The following is a 25095-nucleotide window of genomic DNA, read 5'->3' as shown; positions in this document are numbered from 1 at the left end:
ATGCCTGCCCTCAAATGCTTGTTTCCGAATCTACCTCTGGGGAATCCAGAGCCAGGCAGATGTTAGACACCTGTTCAGGGCTGTAGATACTTTCCCTGCCTTATCCACTCCCTTCCTCTTTTTCTCCAGCTCTGGGTCACCTCTGGCTTGTCTTAAAAGAGCTTGTCAAGAATGATGTCCCCTAGGCTTCCCTGCCCCTGTCCATCTTGAGAACCAAGTCTTTTGTACCTGGGATTTTGTGAAATCCCAGGAAACCAGGCTTCGTCCCAGCTGCCAGATGAGCTTCCCCTACCTGTCCAGACCCAGAACACATGCTAACTGAGACTAGACCAGTACAATCCCAGGGAGAACCACAGCAATTGGAGAGGTTGCAAAGTTCAAAATCAGCAAAAATAGAATTTAATCCTGCTCAAGTGTAGGCAGTCAGTCCTTCTGGAGACAACCATGGATAGCCTTGGAAGGTCTCACTTGTGTCCATCACAGCTGGTTCTGAAGGCCCTGTGCGGCCGCCCATCCCCAGGCTGGTCATTGTGGGGCGTGGGAAGCTGTTGTTTCCTCAGAGAAGTGAGTCACATTGTGTGTGGGATGGTCAGCGCATCTTATATGGCTTCTCCCTTTCTTCCTCCTAGTCAGCTCCCATCAGCACAGATCCAGCAAACCCGAGCACTGTTCTCAAGTCCGTTGGGTGTGTCTTTCCGGCCATGGCCACTCTAAAATACCTTCCGCGGCACACAGCCCTCCAGCTCTAGTAACTCCGGCCATCCTTCATATTTGTTTGTTTCTGGGTTGTTTTTCAAGAACTAAGGAGAGAAGAGAGATGTTTCAGACAGGGGGCAAGACTGTTTAGGACTCATGCAATGGCATTTACACTGACCCTCAGCACTCTGACCTCTCCCTCATTTTCCAGATGGGGCAAGCAGCTCAGAGAAGGACCACAACTTGCTTGAGGTCCCAGAAACGGGATTGGAGCCTATTATGCCAGATGGAGGCACCAAAGATGGGGAGAGCTTCGAGAGTTGTCACCCTTCTCCCCTAAAGCCCCAAATCACAGTGATAAAAGCACAGGAAGGAAGAATCCTAGGAATTATTGAGCATCTGTGGCATGCCTGGTGCTATCCCAAGCTGCCTTATGTATTTAATCAGCACAACAGCCCTGGGAAGCACATACTGTTAAGGTTCCATCCTACTGCGTGGGAAACTGAGGCACGGAGAGGAATTGTCACTGTGTGTGTCTCTTCCAGTTGGGGAATCCTTCATGTGATTTCTCTAACATGTTACCAGTATGGGAACATAGGATATCTTTGGGTCCTTGCTGTACGGCCATCTCCCAACAAGGAGGAAGAAAGAATATCTGCCTGGCTAGTGTAGCATAGCTCTGCCCAGTGTCCTGACTTCCCTGTGTGTGCTAGAGCCCAGTCTGGGGTCTGCATTCTCACCCAGAGGTCACGGATATTCTCTTTCTCCTCCTCCATTAGGCTGTCTTGAAGTAGGCCTGATTTCTAAATGCGGGTGATGGTTAATTTGATTGCCCATTAGCTGGACTGAGAAGTAGCTAGGAGGTTCATAAAATATTCCTCTGGATATATCGGTGTGAGTGTTTCCAGGGAGGATTAATGTAAATTGGGGGCCTGACTAAAGGGAAAAAGGAGCAAGTCACTAGCTCAGGCACTTGCTCTCTGCTCCCTGGCCTCCGAGGGATGGTCCTCCCTTCTGGTTCTGTGTGTGGTTTCTGACCAACAATGTAGCCTATGACACTGACTGTCCTTTCACCCGCTGCAGCACATTGTCCACTGGGCCCTTACTCAGACAGGGAGGCAGCTAGGAACCCACCTGCTCATATGGGCTTTTATTCTTGAGGTCTTTGGCACCTAAGAAGACCCAGCTGTCCCGGAAGCCCAGCTGATTTGCGTAGGAACTCCCCAGGTTAGAGAAGAGCGTCCTGATTTTGTCATTCATTCTGCAGAGGACCAGAGAGAATGTTTGGGGTGAGACTGAAGGACACTGATAGAGGTGGGAACAGGGTGAGGCTCTCAGTGAGGAGCCCACTGTCTACCTGGATACATAGCACCTACTTTTCGAGGCTCTCAAAGTTCACTGGATCGGGCTGGGGACTGAGACTTTCTAAGAGAGCTTTGGGTGGGGCTGGACAGGGGTTTGGACAGTACTACCCTGTTTGCAGGTACTGCACATGTTCATATGGGAAACATGCGACATCATGAAGAGTTAACTGAAAGGTGGGGCTTACCCCTCCCCCTTGTGGAAATCACAAACATTTTAACACGGCCACAGGTTGTTTAACAATGGGATCCATTCTAAAATTTGTGCTGTTAGGTTTTCACGCAGACGTGCTGTTAGGTGCTCCAGGGTATGAACACCAGGGGTGTGTTTGCACAGATGTACTGTTAGGTGATCCAGTGTGTGAACACCAGGAGCATGTTTGCACAGATGTGCTGTTAGGTGATCCAGTGTGTGAACACCAGGAGCGTGTTTGCACAGATGTACTGTTAGGTGATCCAGAGTGTGAATACCAGGAGCGTGTTTGCACAGATGTACTGTTAGGTGATCCAGTGTGTGAACCCCAGGTGTGTGTTCACACACGCCAAGCTGGCTATGACATTCACTAAATGATTTGTGCAGTTAGTCATAACAAGCTATTTAGCACAAGTGGGTTTTTTCTTTTTCTCATACGTTTGTACATGCATGTACATGTATGATTGATGTGTGTGGGCAGATGTGTGTATGTGCATAGACATGTGTATGTGTGGTGGCCCAAGGCTGATGTTGAGAATAGTTCTCATCACTCTTCTGATTTGTTCTTTTGAGTCAGGGTTTCTCAGTCAAACCCAGAGCTCACTGATATGACTAGCTTGGCTCGCCTACTTCCTCTGACAATCCTTTGTTTTGGCTTTCAGAGGCTAGAATTGCAGGCTGGCTACTATCTATAGATATGTACAGATATCTATAGATATGTCTACCTAACACCGATGTCGGTTCTGGGAATTTGAACTCAGCCGTCCACTCTTAATCAGTAAGCTCTTTATCCAGCGAGTCTAATGAGCACATGTATTTATTTTACTCACTCCGCCTCTGCCCTAGAGGCTGCGTGTCATGGTTTGAATAAGAATGTCTCTGGTAGACTCATGTACTTGAATGCCTGGATTATATGGATTAGAAAGTGTGGCCTTGTTGGAAAAAGTGGGTCACTCTCTCTTTCTCTCTCTCTCTCTCTCTCTCTCTCTCTCTCTCTCTCTCTCTCTCTCTCCTCTCTACCTGAAGATTAGGATGCAGCTCTCAGCTACTTCTGCAGTACCCTGCCTGCCTGCCTGTCTGCTGCCATGCTCCCTGTCACGATGATAATGGACGACATCTCTGAAACTGCTAGCCAGCCCCAAACAGACGTTGTCTATTATAAAAGTTGCTTTGGTCCTGGCGTCTCTTCACAGCAATAGGACACCAAGAGAGTGAGCATCCTCGCAAGCCCTTAAGATTTTTTCCCACCATCATTTGCAGTGCAGCGTCTTCTTTTATGCACATATAATGCTACATAACACCATGCTATAATTTCTGCAACCAGCCAGTGCTACTGGAGAGGGAGACTTTGCCATCATTGTAATGAAGGTCACAGCATACACCTGGAGCATCATTTCGCAGCCTTCCCTGATTCTTTCCTCGGGATAAATTGGCGGGAGGGTGGGGCGTTCAGGAGAGGGAGAAAGCATGTGCAGGTGTAAAGGCTGGCATCAACACATGGCCTAACAGGTGATGTTTCCCACTTACTTGGTGCCTGGGTCATCATAGGAGGCCACCAGCACCAGCGTGCTATCTGGAATTTCTTCAAGGAACTGTATCAGGAGTTTGGGTTCTGGGAGAAGAAAAGAAAAGTATTGGCCTTTAGGAGAAACGCAACTGGATCCTTTTTCTCTTCTACCCTAATGACTCAGGGCGGTTCTGGGCCAGGCTGATGGGGAGCTCGGAAGTCAGATGGGGGCAGTGTGATGGGGGGATTCCTTCAGCTTTATCTGTTGTGTGACCTGGAGTGGTGACAATAGCATTGTAAAGTCCCCTGGGCGTGGGACTAGGATGCATAGCTCAGTTGCCTGGCATGTCTGGCAAACTGAGTTTGGCTCCCAATACCATATAGACCTAGTGTCCCGGCACTTGGGAGGTAGAGGCAGGAGGATCTGAACTTCGTAGATCTCTACTGTCCAAGGCCTCATGGCATCTTCTAAATTACCACAGTCTAGGCTATTGTTTGTCCTTGGTTACATAATGAGTTTGAAGTCAGCCTGGGCTACATGAAACTCTGTTTCAAAACAGCTCTCTGTGGTCTGAGACAAGAATGGCCAATGGCCCTGCTTATGGCATCACTGTGAAATTTACATGTGACAATCTGGGACATACAATACGTGCCTTTAAATGAAACTATAAATTGTTAGCAGGACTGGCTACATAATTTGTGGGGTACAGGGCCAAATAAAAATGCAGGGCTACTGATTCAAAAATGGTTAAGAATTTAAAGACTGTGCCTACAGAACTGCAAGTCACCAGCCAAGCTGTTCCTGGGACTCAGATCCCTGAATTCCAGCCCGCGGAGAGCTATTCTGCCTGTTGTACTAAAGCAAGGGGACAGTGATATCCTCAGAGCCAGCCATATGCAGAGATTTCAAAGCACAAACCAAAACATGTCTATGCGGAGAAACAACTTCTGCAGAGAGATGGAGAAGAGGGCACCTCTCAGAGGTCCTGTCTGGACCTTAGGAGGCTGTGCCCTCTACGTGGGTCTACCAGAGATCTCTGCAGCCTTAACTTTTCTAAAGTGCTCTCCCTAGCAGGGCTTGAGTAGGCACTAGGGCCATATGCCCTCATCCTCAGCACAACACTGGGGATATACTTTTCTTGTACCAATGCCAACAATAACTTTTTTTTTTTTTAACCAAGAACTCTGCCTGGCCTCAAGAGCCTGCTTGTCAGAATTGCGAGGAAGTAAGGAGAAACCAGTGCTTCAAGCACACCCCTTGGGTTATGTCCAAGATGGTGGTGCAACAGCTCTCCAATTCCCCAGGTTGGCTTCACGTTTCTCTGGTCTTACTCCTTGACCCACCGTGGGCATCTCTTGAAACCAGATTGTAAATAAACCATCATACTTAAACTCTTTTCTAAGGATCTGTGCCTGAGTCTAACTCAGACCCCAGGAAGGTGTCTAAAACAGAATAACCCCAACCTTCCCATCCTAGCGTCCACACATTCCCTTCTAGAACAAGGGGCTCACCCCCACGACATCAGTGCCAACAGAGGTGCCTACCTCCAGAGTACATGTCAAAGCTGCCCTTTTTCGTCACCTGTCCTGTGGATCCTAGGGAAAAGAGAGAGATAGCACTTCCTATAACGTGAGTCACCCTGCTCATCACTTCACTGAATCTGGCCCAGGTAGTGTAAACCCTAAAACCAGTATGAGAGCTGAATGTAACTGGGTCTTGTGAAGGTCATCAGGGGCACAGTGGGGGCCTCATACTGCCTGGGCTGGGCTTTATTTGAGAGGTAGAACGCACTAGCTGAACATCCAGTGCACAACAGAACATAACCACCCAGAGTCTGTGTTCTGCCATGACAGCTTCTCACACATGATTCAGCATTTTGTCCTTAATTTTTGCACAAATTCAACGGGCTGTTGGTTTGAAATGGAATAAACACATCGACAAGACAAAGTGTACTAGATATATTTTCTGAGAAACTGTACTAAGGACGTGGTTATAACTGCTCCCACACAAGTGGGAAATCTGCAAGCCAAATTCTCCTTTTGGAGGCATTAAATTTCCCATGACAAACGGTCCTCAGATTTCCAGGGTCTGAATTGCTTTTGTGGTTTTGGAGGCAAAAGCGATGACACCGCTCTCAACCTTCACCACTAGATGGTAGTATTGCAGAGGGCATGGCAGGGCTAGTGGCCGCTCTCCCTGTAGATGGAAGCAGGCTGACCTGGCAAGCCCTCTCAGAGCCATCTAGAAAAACCTGGGGTCTTTGGAAGGGGTTCTGCGTCTCTGTGAGCATGTTCATTTGTGGGTTTTTCTAGAATCAGGGTAGAGGTGAGCAGCGTAGTGTGAACTGTTTCTCAAAGGGAGCTCTGAACAGTAAGAGGTTAGGAGCCAGCCATGTTGAACTATGTTTTGCTTCTCTTGCTAATTATTATCCATGAGGTCCCATCTACACACATGCCTAGAAGCACTGCAGTTGGCCAGATCTGGGTTCAAGTTGTACAAAGGACATGCTCAACACATTACTTTTTATTGTTACTGATGATTATTTTTTAACCTGTTGACTTTGTGAGAGGCCAGACAGGAAGTCCCAGCCTGGGTCCTTCCTTCCCTCTTCCCCACCCTGCTACCTGGAAGGGGTGTCTCCTTTTCTCCTTGCTGTTTTTTAGCTGCAACTGACTATCGCCTGCTCTGGAACCTTCTGTGATGACACCTGTGACCACTCACCGTTCACCAGTGCAATGTTCAGGCCTCTGCCCACGTTGTTTCTCACCGGACTCATGATACTGCAGATGAAGAAGGGAAATAAAACAGGCCAGTGTTCCCAGGAGCAGAAGGAATGTTCTGCTTTTGTGAAGGGGACCAGTTTTTTTTTTGTGAGAGGCTTACTCCTGGGGCCCAGGGTCACTAGTGTTGTGAGATATTTGATTATACTGTGTAAAGATAAGTCACTGTGATTGGCTTAATAAAAAGTTCAACAGTCAATAGTTAGGCAGGACTTTTGGGGCAGAGAGGATGCTGGGAAGAAGGGTGGAGCCTCTAGGAGATGCCATGGACATGGAACAAGTAGCATGAACTTTACGGTGTTAAGGTTACCAAGCCATGTAAAATAATATAGATGAAAAGAAACAGGTTAATTTAGGTTACAAACAAGCCTAAGCTACTGGCCAAGCTTTCATATTTAATGAGAAGTCTCTGTGTTGTGATTTGGGAACTGGCTGGCGGAACAGAGCACAACTCTCTGCACACTAGGAAACACATGTAGTGGCTTGGGCTGAAGGATTTATTCCGGAAGCCCGTGGTGTGGGCTGTGATCTTTGTGCTGAAGCCCTTTGGTCCATGACATATTTGAGCCAGTCTGCACAGAAAAGAGGCTGAGCTCCTACCTGGGATTTTGAGATGCTAGGGTAGGGTGTTCTCTCACCCCAGGATGTGAAGAAGCAGAAACTGGAGAAGTTTATCCATCCTAGAATGGCTGGTTCCCCGGTAGAGCCCAGCGGGGTTCCCACCAGCTTAGTGTCTGTTCTTTCCTTTCTGAGGATGGCAGTACTTTTCTACACCCAAGGCAAGGAGGAGACCCAGTCTAGGGATGCGCTGGTCCTGGTGAGGTGCTAGGGTGGTGCTACTTTGTCAGAATGTGTGGCAGCCTCCCTCATCCACAGAGAAGCCCCATTTTCAGTGGAAGAAAAAGCAGCCAGCAGGAGAAAATAGAGCCAAGGATGGCGTGAGAGCAAGCTTGATGTACAGTCTGAGCTGCTGGGTCCTGCTCCTCCTGAAGCTCAGAACTCTGCCTTCAACTACACAGACCAGTGCTGATTGCGTGTAGATTCAGCATCGTGTTGGAAAGACCCATCTGTTCTCCACGGCAGGATAAACTTAACTGCTGAGGTTGGAAATGGGTACATAGATGTCCTCCACAGGGCATCCCTTACCCCAGAAGCCCTGCAACTTGTGTGTTGGACAGACATGCCTTCCACGTGGCAATTGTCCCTGTCTGAGCCTCACTTGTTTTTTAACAGCAGGGACAACAACAGCTCAACCCCTTGTGCAGGGAAGGGATGGGGGCAGCTTAGCAATGGGTGATTGAGCTGGGAGCTCTTTGGCTGATGGATATTTGTTCACGTACCTCGAGTCAAAGGTAACCTGGGAAAGGCATGGGTGGTTCCTTGCAGGCCTGCTCTGATGCCTGACTTTTCAAACGGATGAAAGGAAGGAAGGAAGGAAGGAAGGCAGAAAGGAAGGAAGGAAGAAAGGAAGGAAAAAAGAAAGGAAAAAGGAAGAAAGAAAGGCAAAGAAGCACAGCCACCCTGGGTACTCACATTTCATTTTCAAAGCACATGGAGGGGCCCACGACGTTGGCAGCCCCACTGCTGAGTTTAAATGCGAAGAAGTTGTCTTGGCAGGGCTTGCTGAGCCCACACTTGTTGTTTGGGATCCCTGGGAAGGTAACACAGAATTCTCACATCTGGGGAGGAGACTGGGCCTTGGGGTTTTGTTCTTTTCCAGATACTTTAGGGCCTCCACCAACAGCATCAAAATATAGAGGACTCTGGCTGAGGTTCTGGCCACCCCAGAATTAATCTGAGGGCCTCCTAAGCAAGGTTGCTTCTGCAGAGCTTTTGAGGGCTTGGCATGTGCCTTTCTGGATCACCCCAGCAGATTCTGTGCCTGGGCTTTGGCCCTTCTTCACAGGCAGAACATGGAGCCTCTTGGTTTGGCTTGGCTTTAGGCTGGGAAGGATGATCCAGATAGAAAGACAGCAAACTGTGGGTCTCTCTGGCCCTCACTGGCAGGGAAGAGTCTAGGCCCCAGGGACCGCAGCTGGAGTTCTCAGGGCTTGTTTGGTCAACTGTAGCTGAGTCCAACAAGTTCCATGTCAATAGCACAGCATAGGCAGGCTTTTCTGGGAATGATTTCCTGTCCACCCAGCCTCCACTGCCAGGCTACTGCATGAAGACAAGTGCTGCCCTTGGGGAGATCTCAGGGGAGCCAAGATCTGCTTTCTGGGCTGTGACTGAAGGGGCAGGGGCAGTCTCAGTAACTGTTCTGAACCCTGGTGCCATTGCTCTGGGCCTGAAGTTGGCGTACTGTCTTGAGCACTGTGTATGTGTGTGTATGTGTGTGTGTGTGTGTGTGTGTGTGTGTGTGTGTGCACATGCATTTACATTGGGGTGATTTGAACTTTTCTTCCGCCAGTTTGCTTTGTGGTTTTGCTAGGAGTTTCTGCAATTATCTTTCCTGATTTATCAAGTCAGGAAGTTGATTCCAATCTGAGCTGACTAGCAAGCTTTTCTCTCTCTCTCTCTCTCTCTCTCTCTCTCTCTCTCTCTCTCTCTTCCAGAGATTTATTTGTTTATTATGTATACATGTTCTATAGTGGCCTATATGCCAGAAGAGGGCACTAGGTCTCACTGTAGATGGATGTGAGCCACCATGTGGTTGCTGGGAATTGAACTCAGGACCTCTGGAAGAGCAGGCAGTGCTCTTAACCTCTGAGCCATCTCTCCAGCCTCCATCAGGCTTTCTCTTAAATGACAGTTTGAACTTACTGTGAAAGGCTTAAGGATAAAACTCTTGAGGCTAGCTATGGGCTTGGCGAATGAGGATGTGGAGATTGACTAGTGATGTCTGCCATGGGATCAGAAACAGCAGAATGTAGCATACATGCTTGAGTTTTCTATTTATCCCAGCAGATGATATCTTCAAGATGTCATAACTCTTTGAGTCTGGTTTAGAATTGGACTGAGGAGGCTTCAGATGGCTAAGATCAAGCATAAAATGGTTTATTCTGTAGCTGGCTCTCGGCAATGCTGTGTGCATTGGGTTCTTGTGTCATCTTAGCCAATAAAATCCTAACCCTGAAGCTCAGCTCTCTTTGGAGTTACCATGTTGGATTAGGGGGTTTTGCAGGGAGGTCTTATGCAAAAAAAAAAAGCTGTTGGGGAGATGATCTATGGGCTAGCAGGGTAGGGGTGTTTGACTCCCCTACTTATCACTACAACTTTTTGGCCTTAGCCAGGAGATTTCAGTTCTCTGAGCCTGTTTTCCTACCTAATGGAACCTACATGGGAGTATGTTAGCTTTAGACGAGATGCCTGTGAGGACAGAATGCATCATCTGCTCAGTCTTAGCATCAGTAGCAGCCGTGCTCCCCCTTCCACCTTCTTTGTTCCTTGGGAACCCGGGTCCTTGCTGAAGACCTCTTTCAATTTTGGCTTACAATGAGGTTCTAGAGAGAAAGCAGGGTGTCCTGCAGAGTGTCCTGTGGTCTAGACGACCCAGAAGGAATTGCAGAAGGGAAAGAGCTAAGCCATGTTCCTGCCGGTCTGAGTGGCTGAGGGCGGCCACTGTCACAGAGGAGTGGGCTAGGAAGACAGACTCGGGACACCTGTATTTCTCTGGGGCCTGCAGCACTGGAAATAGAGGCCTTGGGACATCCTGCCTGAGGACCGATGGGGGTACTTACGGGGCTGGGTAGATACTCACGGATCTCCTTGGGGGGCTTGCCTGCTTGAGAGAAAGAATCTGGTTAGTGAAAAGGTACTTAGGCCTCTTGCAGGAAGGGGAGGGGGCTGATGGCTGGGTAGAGGGAACAGGAGACCTTGGTGTGCTTCTGCTAATATGAATTAGCCCGCCTGTTACATCCAGGAGCTTTCTTTAACTTGCTGCTGCCACCTTTCATAAATGGACACACACACACTTGCATATACACCCATACATATATGAAGGGCACATACATGCACATAAATGCATATTCAACACACACATGCAGAAACATGCATATGCACAGACTTGTTTCTTGTTTCAAATCAAGCTGTGAGAACCTTGGAGACGCTTAAATATCACACCCACCAAACCCCATGGGAACAGCAGGTAGGAACAGCCACTTGCAACTCAGACAGTATTTTTTTCTTCACTCACAGCCCAGTATCATTTCATCCCCACTCACAACTCAGGCAGTATTATTTCTCCCCTCCCTTAGACCAGGGCCTTGGAACTCTTCTGTGTTTCCCATGGCTTCAGCCTTCCGTTCAGTCCAGGATTCTTACACGGTGCTCCACAATGCCAGTGCACAGCTCACCACATCTGGCTGGCTCCTGGGTCACTCCAGAAGAGAGGTTCTCATCGCCCCATCCCTGATCTGCAGATGATGGGCCATGGGCTCCACTTACCCAGCCAGCGTGGCAGACGGATGGTTTTCCTATTGAAGCTGACGTAGCTGCGGAGAAAGACCCACATGGCAACCATGGTGAAGACGAAGGCCACAACGCGAATCAGACCTGCAAGTAGGAAGAGTCTGTCAGGTCACGTGCCACACCCCAACAGGGGGCTGCAGGGCAAAGCCATGTAGAAAGTCTGTGTGTGAGTTCTTGCCAAATTCCAGGAACACCACCACTGTGGGAAACCCTCTGTTGTAGGCCAGGTCCACACCTTGAGACTATGCGCCAATACCACATAGGATCAGACAGTGAGATCATGATTTGATTTTGTGAACACTTCTCAAATAGCCATTGTGAATGAGTTGAAAGTGCGTTTCCTTGGGCTCCAGTTAGCTTCCTAGAGAGAGCCTACATGTGTCCTGGGGTCTGTATGTATGCAGGAGTTCACCTTCCCTGAGCTAAATTCAGTCGATCCCAAACAGTAGATATGGCTATGCCCTTACTGCTGAGGTCCCTGGCCTCCACGGTCCCAGTTGTAATCCCTCCTCATTTAACCTCATTTAACCTCTCAATCATCCGTTTTCTTTCCAAGTACCCTCATCGTACTACTTGCTTGTTACTTGACTCTATTTCCTGGAATGTGACTTTCTTGTATGCAAGGGTTTTACTTTGTATGTGGAGCGTGTACGAATAAGTACTTGTAAGTGAAAGGGAAACAGGTGAATGGAGGGAACGGCAGGTGGGAGGCTAGATGGTTAGATAACAAAAGAGTAGAAGACTGGAGGGATGGGCAGATGGATGGACGGGCAGGTATGTGGTGGCAGTTCATTCGTAGTATAATAAATAAAGCTGGCCTGAGACGCTAGCTTGCCACAGAAACCGGTTGGTAGTGGTGCACACCCTTAATCCCAGAGAGGATTATAAAATGGGAGGAGACAGCTCTCACACACAGTCTCATTCTGAGATTTCTGGAGGCAGGATCGCTATTTCCAACTGAGGCAGAGGTAAGAGCCAGCCAGTGGCTGACTGTTTTGCCTTTCTGATCTTTAGGTTGAACCTCAACATCTGTCTGTGAGTTTTTATTACTCATGCTTCACAGATGGATGGCCTGGTTTGTTGGTAGTATAGTCTTAGTAGTAGGTAGTATGCTGGTGGCTTGGGGAGCTGGGAATATCCTCCATATTTTTAATCAGCTCAAAGTCACCAAAAATAACCATACGGTGGACTTGTTCAGCAGTTTCAGAACAGGCATAGCTCCCCAGTCTCCCCTACCTCACAGCCAGAGCGATTCTGGTTCCTGTCACTGGGGAGCAGTCTCATACCCGGGAGAGGCACCAAGAGCCCATCTACTCCCTTGCCTTGCGAGGATCACAAAATGTTATCACACAATTTCATTTAGTCTGGGGCTACCCTTTGTCTTCTAGTGCAGTGGGCTTGCAAAGCAGAATTCCCCTCAGGGACCAGTCCATGTTAGTCAGCACCCATTCTGTGCCAGGCACTCTAATGACCACTTGAACATAGATGATCTCAATTCATTCCCCCATTACATTTTTATGCTTGTTAATGTATTACTTCACAGATGAGGAAACTGAGGCCAGAAGAGGTGGGTGCTTTCCCATGACCGCTTTTAGAACTTATGCAAGTCAGCTGACTCTAAATCAGGGGTCATGCTTTCTCATAGTTACCTGGGAGAAGAAGTGGGGGGTGTGTATTGCACATGCTCCCATATCAACGCCTGTACAAAGGGGCCCATCTGAGGTCGTGTATGAAGACCTCTGCCTTACTGTGCTGTCTGAGGTGTCAGGACCCTGAAACAGCCCTCCTTGAGGTTCGTATATGGTCCCAGACTTCTGGCCAGAGCCAGGTATTTCTAAGTTGGTATTCCAGGCAGATGGGGCCTCTGGGAAGCAGCTGTCCAGCTTCCCCAGCCTGTAGGTGTGTCCAAACTATGACCTATGGGACACAGGCAGCCTAGGAGAGCTACGACTGTGACTCAACACAAAACTATAAACATTAATTTAATGTATTTATTTATTTTAACTGAATGAAGAGATGACTCAGTGGGTAAAGTGCCAGCATGAGAACCTAAGGTCAGATCCCCAGCATACATGTCAGAGCTGGTGCTGAGGTGTGGATCTGTGTACCCAGCAACTACTGGAGGAGGTAGGTAGAGACAGGCAGATCCCAGGGGCTCTGCATCTGGGGAACTCAACTTTAATGAGAAACATAGTAGACGTGAGAAGAAAATATCTGACATCGACTTCTGATCTCTATGCACACCTGTGCACACACATGTACACACATAGCATCTACCCACCTATGTATCTATGATGTATGTATCTATGTATGTATCTATCTATTATCTAGCTACCTATAAATCATCTGTCTGTCTGTCTATCATCTATCTCTCTATCTATCTATCTATCATCTATCAATCAATCAATCATCTATCTATTTATGTAACTTAGTGTTTACATAGTTAAAGTGTGGATTTTGTAGATGACAATGTTATGTCACAATGTTCAAAGGTTGGACACACCCATAGGTAGGGATGGAATTGTGCCTCCCATTCTCCCTGGTTCTCCTGCATACCGTCCTCCTGGAGTTCTTGCTGGGACCTTTGACAAGAGACACTGAATCACCCCGGAGGCTGGGCTGGGCGGACACTGATGATAGAAAAGTGAATTTTAGAGCTCCCTCCCCAAGAAGCTGCAGAACCTTGTCCTACCTGTCACTCTCATCCTGCCGAGGAGAATGGCTCGGAGTCAGCGGAGTCAACGTTACCTGTGGAGAGAAGAAAGTCCAATTACATGCTGGCCTCTGGGGTCTGAAAATCAGGAAGAGTGCCAAAATTGAGTGTGGCATCTAGAACCCTTTGGCTCGGGGTCCTCTCGCCTGTCCTGTGAGTAGGGGAACAGCTTTACTCTTTTTCCTACCTCATGTCTCCTACACTCAGGCCCCTAGTGTATGCAGAGATTAAATAGTAGAGGAAGGTGCATCTTGGGAGACTTGATTTACCTTCATTCATTTGGCCCCATTCCTGCCTTCCTCCCTTTCTCCATCTCTTCCCCACCCACCCAGGGGTGTCAAGCCAGGAAAAGCATCAGGGAACAGAGGCCTACAAGTGACTTTGGTCGATGTACAGAGGCCAGATGAGCCAGGTGCTGTGTGAAAAAGAATCTTTTCAGGGATAAGTGAGGACAAGTTAAGCCCAAGGTCACTCAGCAGGGGAAGTGAGAGGAGGGATTTAGAGGGGAGTCTGCAGCTACAGGGCCCCATGCTCCCCTCAGGGTCCCACTTCTAGTACTTTTTATTTCAGCAGAGAGCTTAAACCAGAGTTTTCTTCTTTTTTGCATCCTGGGCAGAGTCTGGGTCATCCTTCCCACACCTACTGTGTTCCTCTCAGACACTGGGCAGTTGCCAGGTAATGTGGCAGTTTTGAAAGCTTCCTGGAGGCCAGTGGTAATTAGGAGAGGGGAGGGCTGGGGATGGTGGTGAGATGGAGTCTGGGCCAAGTGGTCTTTTCGTTCTGTAGTGATTTCATTTCCCTCCTCCCCTTCCCCCTAGAATTTTCTTTCTCCCAAGAATCTATCTTAACAGACATTATCTCAACTGTCTCCAGGGTCTAACTGCCCTGGGCACTCTCTGGTAAGACAGGAGATGGGACTATGCCCCACAGGGCTCTAACACCTTTCTGCATCAGGTCAAGCATCTCTAGACTGCCTGTTGGTTGTCTGTACGGGAAGTACTTACATTTAAACAATGGTAACAGCTACAGAAACCTCCACTGGGAAGAGCTACTGCTCTGACCTCCCCCAGGGCCTTCTGAGGAGAGTCTGAGCTGTTACCTTGCTGTGTCTCCCTGAGAAATGAAGGCCATTCTAAGCCCTGCACCATTAAAGTGTTGGGCAGGCTGGGTAGAAGGGCAGGCCTGGAATAGGACAGGCATGGATGGATAGGAGAAAGTGTGCAAAGAAACAGAGCTGCCCCAATCAGGGGCAAGGGTGGAGGGAACTGAGAAAGGAAAAACTAAAAAGAATGAATTGGCAGAAGCAGGGATGGAAGGTGATGAGGACATGAGGGAGGCAGAAGGAAGAGGAAGGCATCTTGGTGCATACTCAGAGATACAGAGGACCCTGCAGTGTTCAGAGAGGAAGAGAGGGCCAGAGCCCAAGGAAGACTGGCCGGGTACCGAAGCTTGGCGGGACCTGGCTTCAGGGTTGGGGTGCGGAGCGGCAGGACAGTCTTGCCTTGGCCATGGGTTCTCCAGCCTGAAGTACCTTCTGCTTGAGTCCCGAGGAGCTCCCTGACCTCCAGAGTCCCCCAATGTGCTCATCGTGGGAGACATTTGCGGTGTGGGACCAGGGTATAGGACTGGTCTGCTAGTGGCAGGGGGCAGGGGGCGGGGTGCTACGGGGAGGGGAAAAAACGACACCAGAAACGGGTAACACAAGGTGGGGCAGCATTTTCTCCTAGTCACAACTGGCCATTCAGGCGGCAGAGCTGCAGGGGAAAAGGTGGTCTTGTTCTAGATGCAGCCAGCCCAGGGCACAGATACATGTGCAGGCTCAGGTTTACCCAGCAGGTAGGATGGGTATGGGAAAGGCACAAAAGAAGGGTTGTTGAGGAGAGCCGGAGTTGTGAGCTGTCCCTTCCCTCCCTGACCAGAGAGCCACCAGCACCTCCCTGTCCTTGGCCTCTCCCTCTGACCTGTCCTTCCCTACACTCCCTGTAGCTTTCCAATTCCAGATCAATTTATGAGCCGCAAACATTTTATTCTCCCCAGCAAGCCTTGTGTCCTGCAGGCCCAGAGCTACAAGACCAGAGATGGGACTGTATTGAATCCAGCACAGTCCTGGAAGGGGAGGGGGATAAAGCCACCACATGGAGAAGGCAATGGAAGTTCATTGGGATCAAGGGATTTCTAAAGCCACACAGCAGATTGTAGGTTTTGTTCCTGAAGCATTTTCTGAGCATCGGGGGAAGTACGGTTGGGCACTGGGCACAGGGGATTGGCTGCGATAAGTCATTCTTGAAAGCACCCCTGAACTTTGCCCTTGCTAATCTTTTGTCTGAACACTGTTACTAAGAGGCTATGCCTGGAACGGTCTTACTCAATTTGCAGGCCTCATGGCAAGAACTACTTCCTCTGGGAAATCTGTGACCCTGGAAGCTAAGGTTAAACACGTACAGGTAGTCCTGGATAAAGGCACATTGATCACGTTATCCTGTCACACGGGGCCTTTTCATGTCCTTTGTGATTGCTTCTGCAGTTAGCAAGGGACTCAGACAAGACCAATCTGATCCTTTACTGAGGGGTATGTGGAGGCCAGGGGAGAGGCACTAAGAGATGCTTCTGTCAGTCTGGGCTGGTGAGGCCAGCGTGAAGGCCTGGTCATAAAAGAGTTAAACAGCAAACATCTGGTGATGCCGAGAAAGAGGCTGTACCTGGGGGTCGGTAGACATGACCTTGCCGCTTGTGCACTGGGGCTCATGTTGGGTACAGCTCTGGGAGCTCTGAAAAGGAGGCGATGCTATCTACCCGCCGTGGAAGTGGTCAGGCAGCAGGCCACCCTGTCTAGAAGGTCTGTGCTGGCCTGACAGCGCCGTGCCATCTTGCTTACAGGGCTCACTGTTTCAGCTCTGTTTATATTCCTCCTTGGCGCCATTCCCATAGGGATGTTTATTCTTTCTGTGGAATCAAGGTGTAACCATAGCTTCTCTGCCTGCTGCCTGTGACATTTCCTTGCCCTTTATCTCATTTTTTCTTTATTTGTTCTTTCTCTTTCTTTTCTTTTCTTTCTTTCTTTCTTTCTTTCTTTCTTTCTTTCTTTCTTTCTTTCTTTCTTTCTTCTCCTCCTCCTCTTTCTCCTCCTCCTCCTCCTCCTCCTCCTCCTCCTCCTCCTCTTCTTTACAGTGTTAGGCATTAAACCTAGGACACTGAGTATGCCAAACAAATGCTTTAATACTGAACTCTACCCCCCGCCCAATCTTCGTTGCCACATTCTTAAAGGCCCTGCAGGGTCCAGGATGTCAAATTCTTCCTGTTTTCAGTGACTTTCAACCACAGCTGACCTAGAGTCAAGGTGGACAGAGAAAGGAGAGACTCTCTAGGCTGAGGACGGACTACCAAGGAGGGGTCAGAGCGTCTCATCAGCATCGCTAGAGAAGTGAGAACTTTACCTGTTAAATTCTGACTCTTGGACCTCTCCTGCCATCACAAGGACCCCTCCATCTAAGTACTTGAACTACTCCCTGGTTGGCCCTGAGCTTTGGTCCAGCTCCCCTGCTGCCTGTAACTCCTCTGGACAGCCTTTCTTCATGTCCCAGTGTTGGCACCAGGCATACAGAAGGTGTGCTGAGAGTGAAGGGAAGGCTTCTTGCAAACTGGCCTTCTCCCCGCACCAAAGCGGCTTCTTCCTTTATACCTTGCATCATTTCCCCCTCAAGCTAGACCACCCAGAGGACATCTTTGGACTTTAGAACCCACTCGACATCTGCAAATCTAAGCCCTGGTTATTTCCACATCATTCTCAGACATTTCACAGACTGAGCGAGTCACAGAAGGCTGCAGATCACTGTCCTCCCAGGAGCGTCTACCGCCCACCCCATCCCTGGGATTCATTGCTAGGGACAAACACTTGGGGAGATGGAAGTCCTGCCAGGGCAACGATAGGGTCTGGGCGACACAGCTCGGGGGGAAGAAGATGAGACCAAGGTAGGAACCCGATTGAGAGTGAAAACTAAGACTCTTAAGGGACTGTGGCACACATGCTGGCATTGCTGTGGGAGACCCTGCCCAGGTCCAGTTGTTCTTGTCCTTCATTTTCTAATCATCCCTATCCACCCTGAATCACTAATCTGCGAGGCCACCGTTCATTCCTGGATAGTTCTCCCAACGCCCTGATATTTACAGCGATTATTGATGATGCCACCAATACGGAGGGAGATGTGTAGTGGATAAATCCATAAACAGTAAGACTGCCGGTGGGAACAATTTGTTCCAGTGACATTTATTGAGGAAGGAAATAGATTATTATTTCCATAATATCCTTTCCTCACTATTATCTTTTAGGGAGATTTTTAAAAAAGGTGTAGGCACTGCTTGGTTTTTATCAAGCTGACACAAGCCGAGACATGTCTGAGGAGAGGGAACCACGACTGAGACGGCAAGGCCACAAGATTGGCGTATAGGTAAGCCTGTGGGCCCTTTTCTTAATTAGTGATTGATGGGGGAGATTTCACCCTTGGGCAGGTGGTCCTGGGGTGTATAACAAAGCAGGCTGAGAAAGTGGTGTGCAAGGAAGCCAGTCTGCTGCACACCTCTGCTTTAGATTCCTGCCCTTGCTTGAGTTTTTGCCCTGGCTTCCCTCAGTGATGGAGTGTGGTTTGAGTTGTGAGACGAAATAAACCCTTTCCTTCCCAAGTTGCCTTTGATTGTGGTATTTTATCACAGCAAAAGGAACCCTAATGAAGCTGTTCTGTATCTCTGCGTGTGTGTAGTTTTGTGTGCGGGTAGCCGAGGAGGCCAGAAGAGGGTGCCTGATCCCCTGAGGCCGGAGTTACAGGAGGTTGTAGGTTGCCAGCCGTGTGATGAGCCATCTCCCCAGCCCCTATTTATTGATGAGATTTTACTCTCACAGTTCCTGTGGGGTTTCCCAGGATAAGATGATGAGTACTCTGCCCTAGGCACTGTGTAACCTTGAATTACTTTTTAGCAAATTTAATCCTATAGCGATCAGTGAAGAATCTGGGGGGAAACTGAGTCACTGAGTGATCAGGTCATATCGCTAAGAGTCAGAGGAACAAAAGATTACAGATGAGATAGTCTGTATCAGGAACCATCTTCTAATTTAAGGGAGTGTCTCAGACTGACCTCAATTTCTATACACAGCTTAGGCTGGTTTTATAATCCCCCTGCCTCAACCTCTGGAGGGCTGGGATTACAGGCATGTGCTGCCATGTCCTCTAGAAGGTCCGTCTCATGCTTAGTCAACTATTGTAAATCGGATCAGGTTGGAAATATTCTGGGCTCTGCAGGGTGTTTTTTTTCCCCCATTGTTCCCAGAGATGACAGTTCAACTTTGAACTGGAGCAGGATGACAGCCGTAGACATGTATATGAGTGGATGTGGATGTGGATGTGGATGTGTACCAATAAAGCCTTAAGAAAGAGGTGTTGGGCTGCATATGGGACCTAGTTAGCTATGTGTAGTTCTGTTAGCTAAAGGTGCACATGGGCCTGGGAGCTCCCTGGCCTGAAGCTCAACTTAGGTGATGGAGAAGGGAGATGGGCTTGGAATAAGAGAACGTTTCGAAGGTTCTGTCTCCACCTTCATCCTCCTGACTGGCAGGCCAGTCCAGGAGGCAGATCCATGAGAACCTGTTCACTTTGATGACTAGCTGCTTGCCTTCTCTCTTTACATGGGTTTTAGGAAGCCATTCCTCTTGGGACATCTGAGAGGTCATGGTCTGACATGCTTTGCTCAGTACGCCTCTCCCGCGGCCCTGGCTGCCCAGGGAGGCCCTCAGTAAGATGACTGCTTTAGTTCCTTCACTCCTGTAAAACTTCAGGTGACCCAGGAGCTAGAAGTCTGCGGTGCAGGGTGGTTAATGATGGGACATGGTGGAGTCTGCTGTGGCCTTCACTGTGGTATTGCAGGCAGAGCCCTCTCTCAACCCATTTTCTTGTCTGTACATGCCATCATCATGCCTGACTTAATGGGAATTAGGTACAAGTTTGTACCCCAACACAGCAGTCCCACAAAGGAGGTGCTTCTTAAGGAACAAGTGTAAGGTAATGAAGCAACGCTCCTGACTTCATCTCTGGGAATGCCGCACGCACCCTCAACTATACCAGTACCCTGGAAACCTGGAACAAGCTAGTTTTTGGATGATGAATGGGCAATGGAGTTGCCCAGATACCCACAGAGCAGCGGGAGAAAAGCGGAAGACATCTTCCTACACAGCCCTTCTCCTCTCTCTTGGCTGAGAGAAAAGGGGGCAACTTCAAGGACTAGATATATTCAGGTAAGCAGTTTTGAGTCACCAGGATTCTCTTTGCTGAAAGTCTGGCCGGGGCCATCAGAATACCAACTGAATTATGGTAGGGCTACCTAGACCATCAGGGTTCATTCTCTGGTCACAGCAGACCTGCTGATTACTTGGGCCACTTCAAATCGGGTCAGGCATGAAGAACTGCACTCACACGTAGTAATTTGGCTTCTATAAGAGGCAGCTTAAAAATTCTGATAATTCAAGATGGCTGCCTCTTGGAATGTGCCTGAATATGTTTCATCTAGAAAGGTATAAGACCCAGATATCTGACCAAAGAACAAGTAATCATCACAATACTGATTATAATAAGGCCAATTGTTCTACCAACTTTGAGCCCCGAGTCAACCCTTAACTTTCCAGCAATCTTGCCAGGATTCTTTTCTATGAACGACATTTTAATCAGGGAGGAAATTGTGACCTAGAAAGGTTAGGCAACTTGCCCAGTGTCAGTTAAGTAGGATGGTTAGTCAGCTTTGGCATCCATTACTGCTGTAACCCGTTAAGTGAAGAAGGGATCAGTGAGGATGTGGTGGGCATCTGTTGCCATGGGGACCTAACACCCAGAATCCATTCTCTCTTTTCCTGGTGAGCACTCTAATTATCATCTGGAGAAAGATGTTCCTTCTGTTCATCTGAATAGACTTGACCTTCATCTATGACTCCAGGATGGCCATGGGTCCTTGATGAAGAGAGTGTGTGACATCCTTTGATCACAGACATGACAGGTGACCCAAGCGGAGCTGTTCTAGCAAAAAAAAGCTGCCTTCCTGTTAGCATCTGGAGTCCATATGACTTGGAAGTAGAAGTTTTGAGTACATCTCTGCTCCCCTGTAGGGACAGCTCGCTGGGAAATAAAGCAACATGGAGACAGGACCCTTGCCATATTTCAGTCACTCTCAGGCTTCTCTGTTTACATGCCGGTATGTCTTTTATTTTCCCCTCGTTGACACCCAAGTTTCCTGCCTAAAATGCAAGGGTTTTCCCATGTACATAGGTGAGAAAGTTTCAAGTTAAACTCCCATTCTGTCTCTTCCTTCTCAAAGTCTGATCACAGGGCTAAAAGAATCAGGTCGACTCCCTGTGTCTTCGGCAGTGGCTTCCTTCCTGATGTCAGCTCTAATGAAGCTGGCTTTTCTGCCGCTACCTTTGCTGGAGGAATACCTATGGGAGGATTTAAGTCCTTGGCATGGTTCCTGTAAACAAACTGTTGTCTCTAGCTCCTGCCACCACCCTTCTGCTCTTCTCCAGAGCTGTTCATAGCTGCCTTCAGTGCTATTTGCTTGGGACCCTATGATTTATGGAATGTAGCCTCCTTTGGGTCCTCCTGGTCAAAAAGTCTGTCACTACCATTCTCAGCTTTCGCAGCTTGCACTTTCTCTTTAGGCTTCGGTAGTTCATCTGTAAAATGGGGCTAAGAGCCACCATGCAAAGTTGTAGTCAAGTACTCAATGCCATGCTAGATGCAGAATCAGTCCCCCACATGTACCACTTGTCATGTTATGATTGATCATACAGAATTTTTACCTGTCTGTTCTGGTTTGCCTGTGAGATATTCCCCAAAAGCTCATGTGTTGAAAGCTTAGTCCCCATTGCAGTGTTATGTAGAGTTTCAGATCCATCACTATGGGGGTGATTGGACCACAAGGGTTCTAACCTTAGGACTGGCTTGATCTATCAACTTCACAACTTAACGGGCTAGTAGGATGTGGTGAACACTTTTAGAGGTGAAACCTAGTTTAAAGAAGTAGTTTCTGGCGGTATGGCCTTGAAGAGGCTTGTCTCCAACCAACCTCTACCTCACGCTCTCCTATTTGCTTTCTAGACATCAAACGTGAGCAGCTTGGTCTCACAGAGTACTCCTCACCACGATGCCCTGCCACACCACAGGCCCTGACCATCACACCAGAGCCAAACGACAGCACCGTAAAAGCAGGGGCCAAATGAGTCAATCTTCTTTTCAGTTGATTTTCTCCGGTATTTTGTCAGCGTGACAGGAAGCTGACCAACATAATGTATCTCTTGTGGTGCCACCACCTGTTTAACTCCCAGTCTTCAGTGTGACCATTCTGACAGAGTGTGAACTTTCTGACAGAGTGTGAACTTTCTGAGACAGCATTCTGTCATTTTTTAAAAGCCTGGTACCTTGCACAGTGCCTAAGGCATAGTTGGCATTGAATGTTGAAAGGAGTACCGGCTCGTGTGGTCACCTGCTCCAGGCCAGCACCATGGTGAGGGCTTTACTATTGACTTTTGCAGATTCACACCTCAAGAAATACGTTAACGTCCCCATTGTTTATTTTTAAAAGAAATAAACCTAAATATAAATTCAATAAGTAAATGGCTTAAGTTTATCTACTGTAAAACGGGAGCGCCAGTCTTTGGAGACAGAGGCTGAGGCAAGTTCAGAAGATGAAACAGTTGACCCCAGGCTGAAAAAAGAGGCAGAGCTGGGATCCAGATTCTGAAGCCACAGGGTCGCTCTCCAAGCCTCTGGATCTCTTGGCTGCTCCCTGCGGAGGAAACCAGAGTTCCCATCCGTTTTCTAGAGCCTCCAAAGGATTGGTACCAGTCAGTGGAGGCTTCAGCACCCTCTCCTACACAAAGGATTGGTACCAGTCAGTGGAGACTTCAGCACCCTCTCCTACAGACTGTCCATGGTCTATCTGAAGCCACACCAACTCCCCCATTAGACAGACTGGTGTCATCCCAGCAGGATCAGCTGCTTCAGACTAAGAAAATGTCAAGACAGAACTTTGAATATCTTCCACCATAGAAAAATGCCCAAGTGCCAGCGAGGAGGTTCGGCACGTTAGCTCGGCAGATCCCCAAATTCCTACCGAAACAGAGCAAGCAACTGGGGTCAACTTGCAGACAAGGCAATCAACTCAGAAAGAGTTGTGTATATGACCACAACACAGAAGGCTCCAAGCCTCCAGGTGGACATCAGGTGACACACAGGGGGATCCACTGGGAGAAGCCAAGCTCTCCCCTACAGCTGTGCGTAACCTGGGTGTAACACGACCTGCTCTCACCTTTGACCACCAGCTCTCCCCTGCTCTGGTCTGCACTGCCCCCTGTTCCCCTTTTCCCCTTCCCCTACCCCTTGTCTTCCCCCTTTCTAAGTTCACACTGCCTTAGCACATGCAACCTCTTGAGAGAAATCCATCCCTAATTCCCAGGCCATCTCTACAGCAGGTGACAAAATTTGATAATGATGATTTTTATTTCTTTCTGGGTAGAACAACGGTGTCTTTGCCTGTCCTGCAGGAAGTACCCAACTAATATACTGTGAATGAACCACCTGCAGGGACACTCCCCAGCCAGCTCTATCACAGGGCACCGTAGCATAGTGCCAGGGTATAAACTTTGCAGCCACTCTGCCTGGGTGAAGGAAGATTCTCACAACTCCCCATTTTCGGAGCGGGACGGCTTCACATAGGATGCCACACGGAGAACATTTAGGACCTAGCCAGTGCCATTTTCTGTGCTTCCGTGATTCCTCCCACAGAGGCCTAACGGGCAAGAACGGAAGGGACTGAACTGGGATATTCAGCCCTTCACTCCCATTTCACAGATGAGGAAAACAGATGTCAGCGAGAGGGCTCCGCCTGGCACTGCTAGAAAATCTCTCATGACCACACACCTGTGACGTAACATTTCAGGTCAATCGTTTCAGAGATAAAGGAAGTCCATCTGCCCCTCTTTATCCAGTATTCAAACACTCGTGGAACTTGATGTTCATCTAGAATGTATTTTTTTTCTTTCTTTTAAAAACCTATATACACGGGTAAATAATACATGTGCAGATTACCTGTGGTCATGGGATAATATCATCTACAGTGTGGGTTTTCAAATCCTAGGCTTTTTGGACCCCAGATCTTATCTCTGTACCCACAGCAGTCATAATTAATCAATCTCAGCAAGAACTGCACCGAGTGCTAACCCAGCCTTCCCCTTGACTGTCAGTTGGGCTAGATTTCCTCAGAGGAAGAGTCTTAGAAGTCTCTTCAGTTACATAGTTGCTTCCTTTTTCTTTTCCTCTTGCTTCCTCTCTCAGGCATGCTTAGTCTTCATTTCCCATCCACCCTGCTTCTATCCTTCTTTCAAAAACGTGGACCAAGAGGTAAAAACCCTCACCAGCCTGGCAGAAACTTACCTGAGGGTCAGGGCTCACGCTTCCCTACCTTGGTGGAGAAGGGGTGTTGAATCAGCTGATGATGCCTTGAGTCCTGGCCTGGCCAACTGCCTCCCTGGCCTGGCTACCGACAGAGCAGTCTCCTGGTCCCTGGAGGGGCTGTGGCCTTTTCCCTAGGTGGTTGCCCTCTGACCACAGCTGTCCAAGGAAATGACACGGCAGGTCATAGGCTCCTGGGGAAGGCAGCTGCTCCTAACCCTGCCCATACTCTCCCTGCTGGGAAGAGATTTGCCATAAACCCTCCCTGCCTCATTAAACAGGCTTACCAGGAAGGAGGAAGTTTAATCTAGAGCTCTCTGGGGAGGAAATAAGGCTAAAGTCTGATGTGGGCATGGGCAGGGCTCTGCTTGTTTTCACTCACACGCACAGCGCTCTAGTCTTCCTAGGTGACACTTGCTGAACAATTTGGGAGTGAATCTCTTCCCTTCCCCAATACCAGCAATGAAACAGAAAGCACCCAATTGGTGATAAATATCCCAGGAATATCCCAGGACTTGAGAATGAGGTTGGGCATGCGCAGTGAGGTTGTGACTGGTTGGGGGCCCCCTAAAGGAACCTAGCCATCTTGGATTAAAAGTGAAGGTCAACGGAGAGAGGAGGTGGGGGTGGGAGAAAGACTCTGGGATTGGGTTGTGTTTGGTTGGAAGCGTCACCTCAGCTCCCTGGCACCCCTTTATCCAAAGAGTCTGGAATGTTTGGTTGGGACCTCTATTCCAGCTCCTGACATTCATTTTGGAATGTTTGAGTGGAAAGCTCCATTTCAAATTCCCTCCCCTGCGAGTTGCTTCGGTCCAAACTCCACTTCCTAGAAAGCCTGCCAAATGGTGACCCCTCCCCAGGGAGGGTCAAGACCACTCCCACAGGCTATTTAAACTGCCCCCCAGAGAACCAACATGTGATCATTCCTGTTCTTTTTCCCTCTCTGTGTTTTC

The 25095-nt window shown here is 48.6% G+C and overlaps 1 protein-coding gene and 1 long non-coding RNA gene across 4 annotated transcripts; one reads left to right on the top strand and one right to left on the bottom strand.

Annotated features, from left to right (window-relative positions):
- Positions 1-376: 376 nt before the first annotated feature.
- On the bottom strand, positions 377-24407 carry Fam3d (FAM3 metabolism regulating signaling molecule D). Of its 3 annotated transcripts, none has more exons than XM_048421481.3 (10): positions 24153-24407; positions 13641-13696; positions 10925-11032; positions 10239-10262; positions 8072-8189; positions 6480-6538; positions 5303-5353; positions 3778-3862; positions 1831-1957; positions 377-800 (listed from the first exon to the last, which is right to left on the bottom strand). In XM_048421481.3, the coding sequence occupies exons 2-10, from the start codon at positions 13651-13653 to the stop codon at positions 711-713; spliced, it is 675 nt and encodes a 224-aa protein (XP_048277438.3). In that variant the 5' UTR covers positions 13654-13696; positions 24153-24407; the 3' UTR covers positions 377-710. The 3 variants fall into 3 exon arrangements, with proteins under 3 accessions (XP_048277438.3, XP_048277437.3, XP_085544075.2); XM_048421480.3 differs by having other exon boundaries at positions 24125-24406; XM_085687949.2 differs by having other exon boundaries at positions 10239-10259; positions 24125-24404.
- LOC125391848 (uncharacterized) lies at positions 15345-22390 on the top strand. Its single transcript, XR_015001324.2, has 3 exons — positions 15345-18106; positions 19644-19941; positions 21791-22390. It is a non-coding gene; the product is annotated as an uncharacterized LOC125391848 (long non-coding RNA).
- Positions 24408-25095: the final 688 nt, after the last annotated feature.

Source organism: Myodes glareolus, chromosome 5 (assembly GCF_982192425.1).
Source record: "Myodes glareolus chromosome 5, mMyoGla1.1, whole genome shotgun sequence".
NCBI classification, from domain to species: Eukaryota; Metazoa; Chordata; class Mammalia; order Rodentia; family Cricetidae; genus Myodes; species Myodes glareolus.
This window is presented reverse-complemented; position numbering and strand designations above follow the sequence as displayed.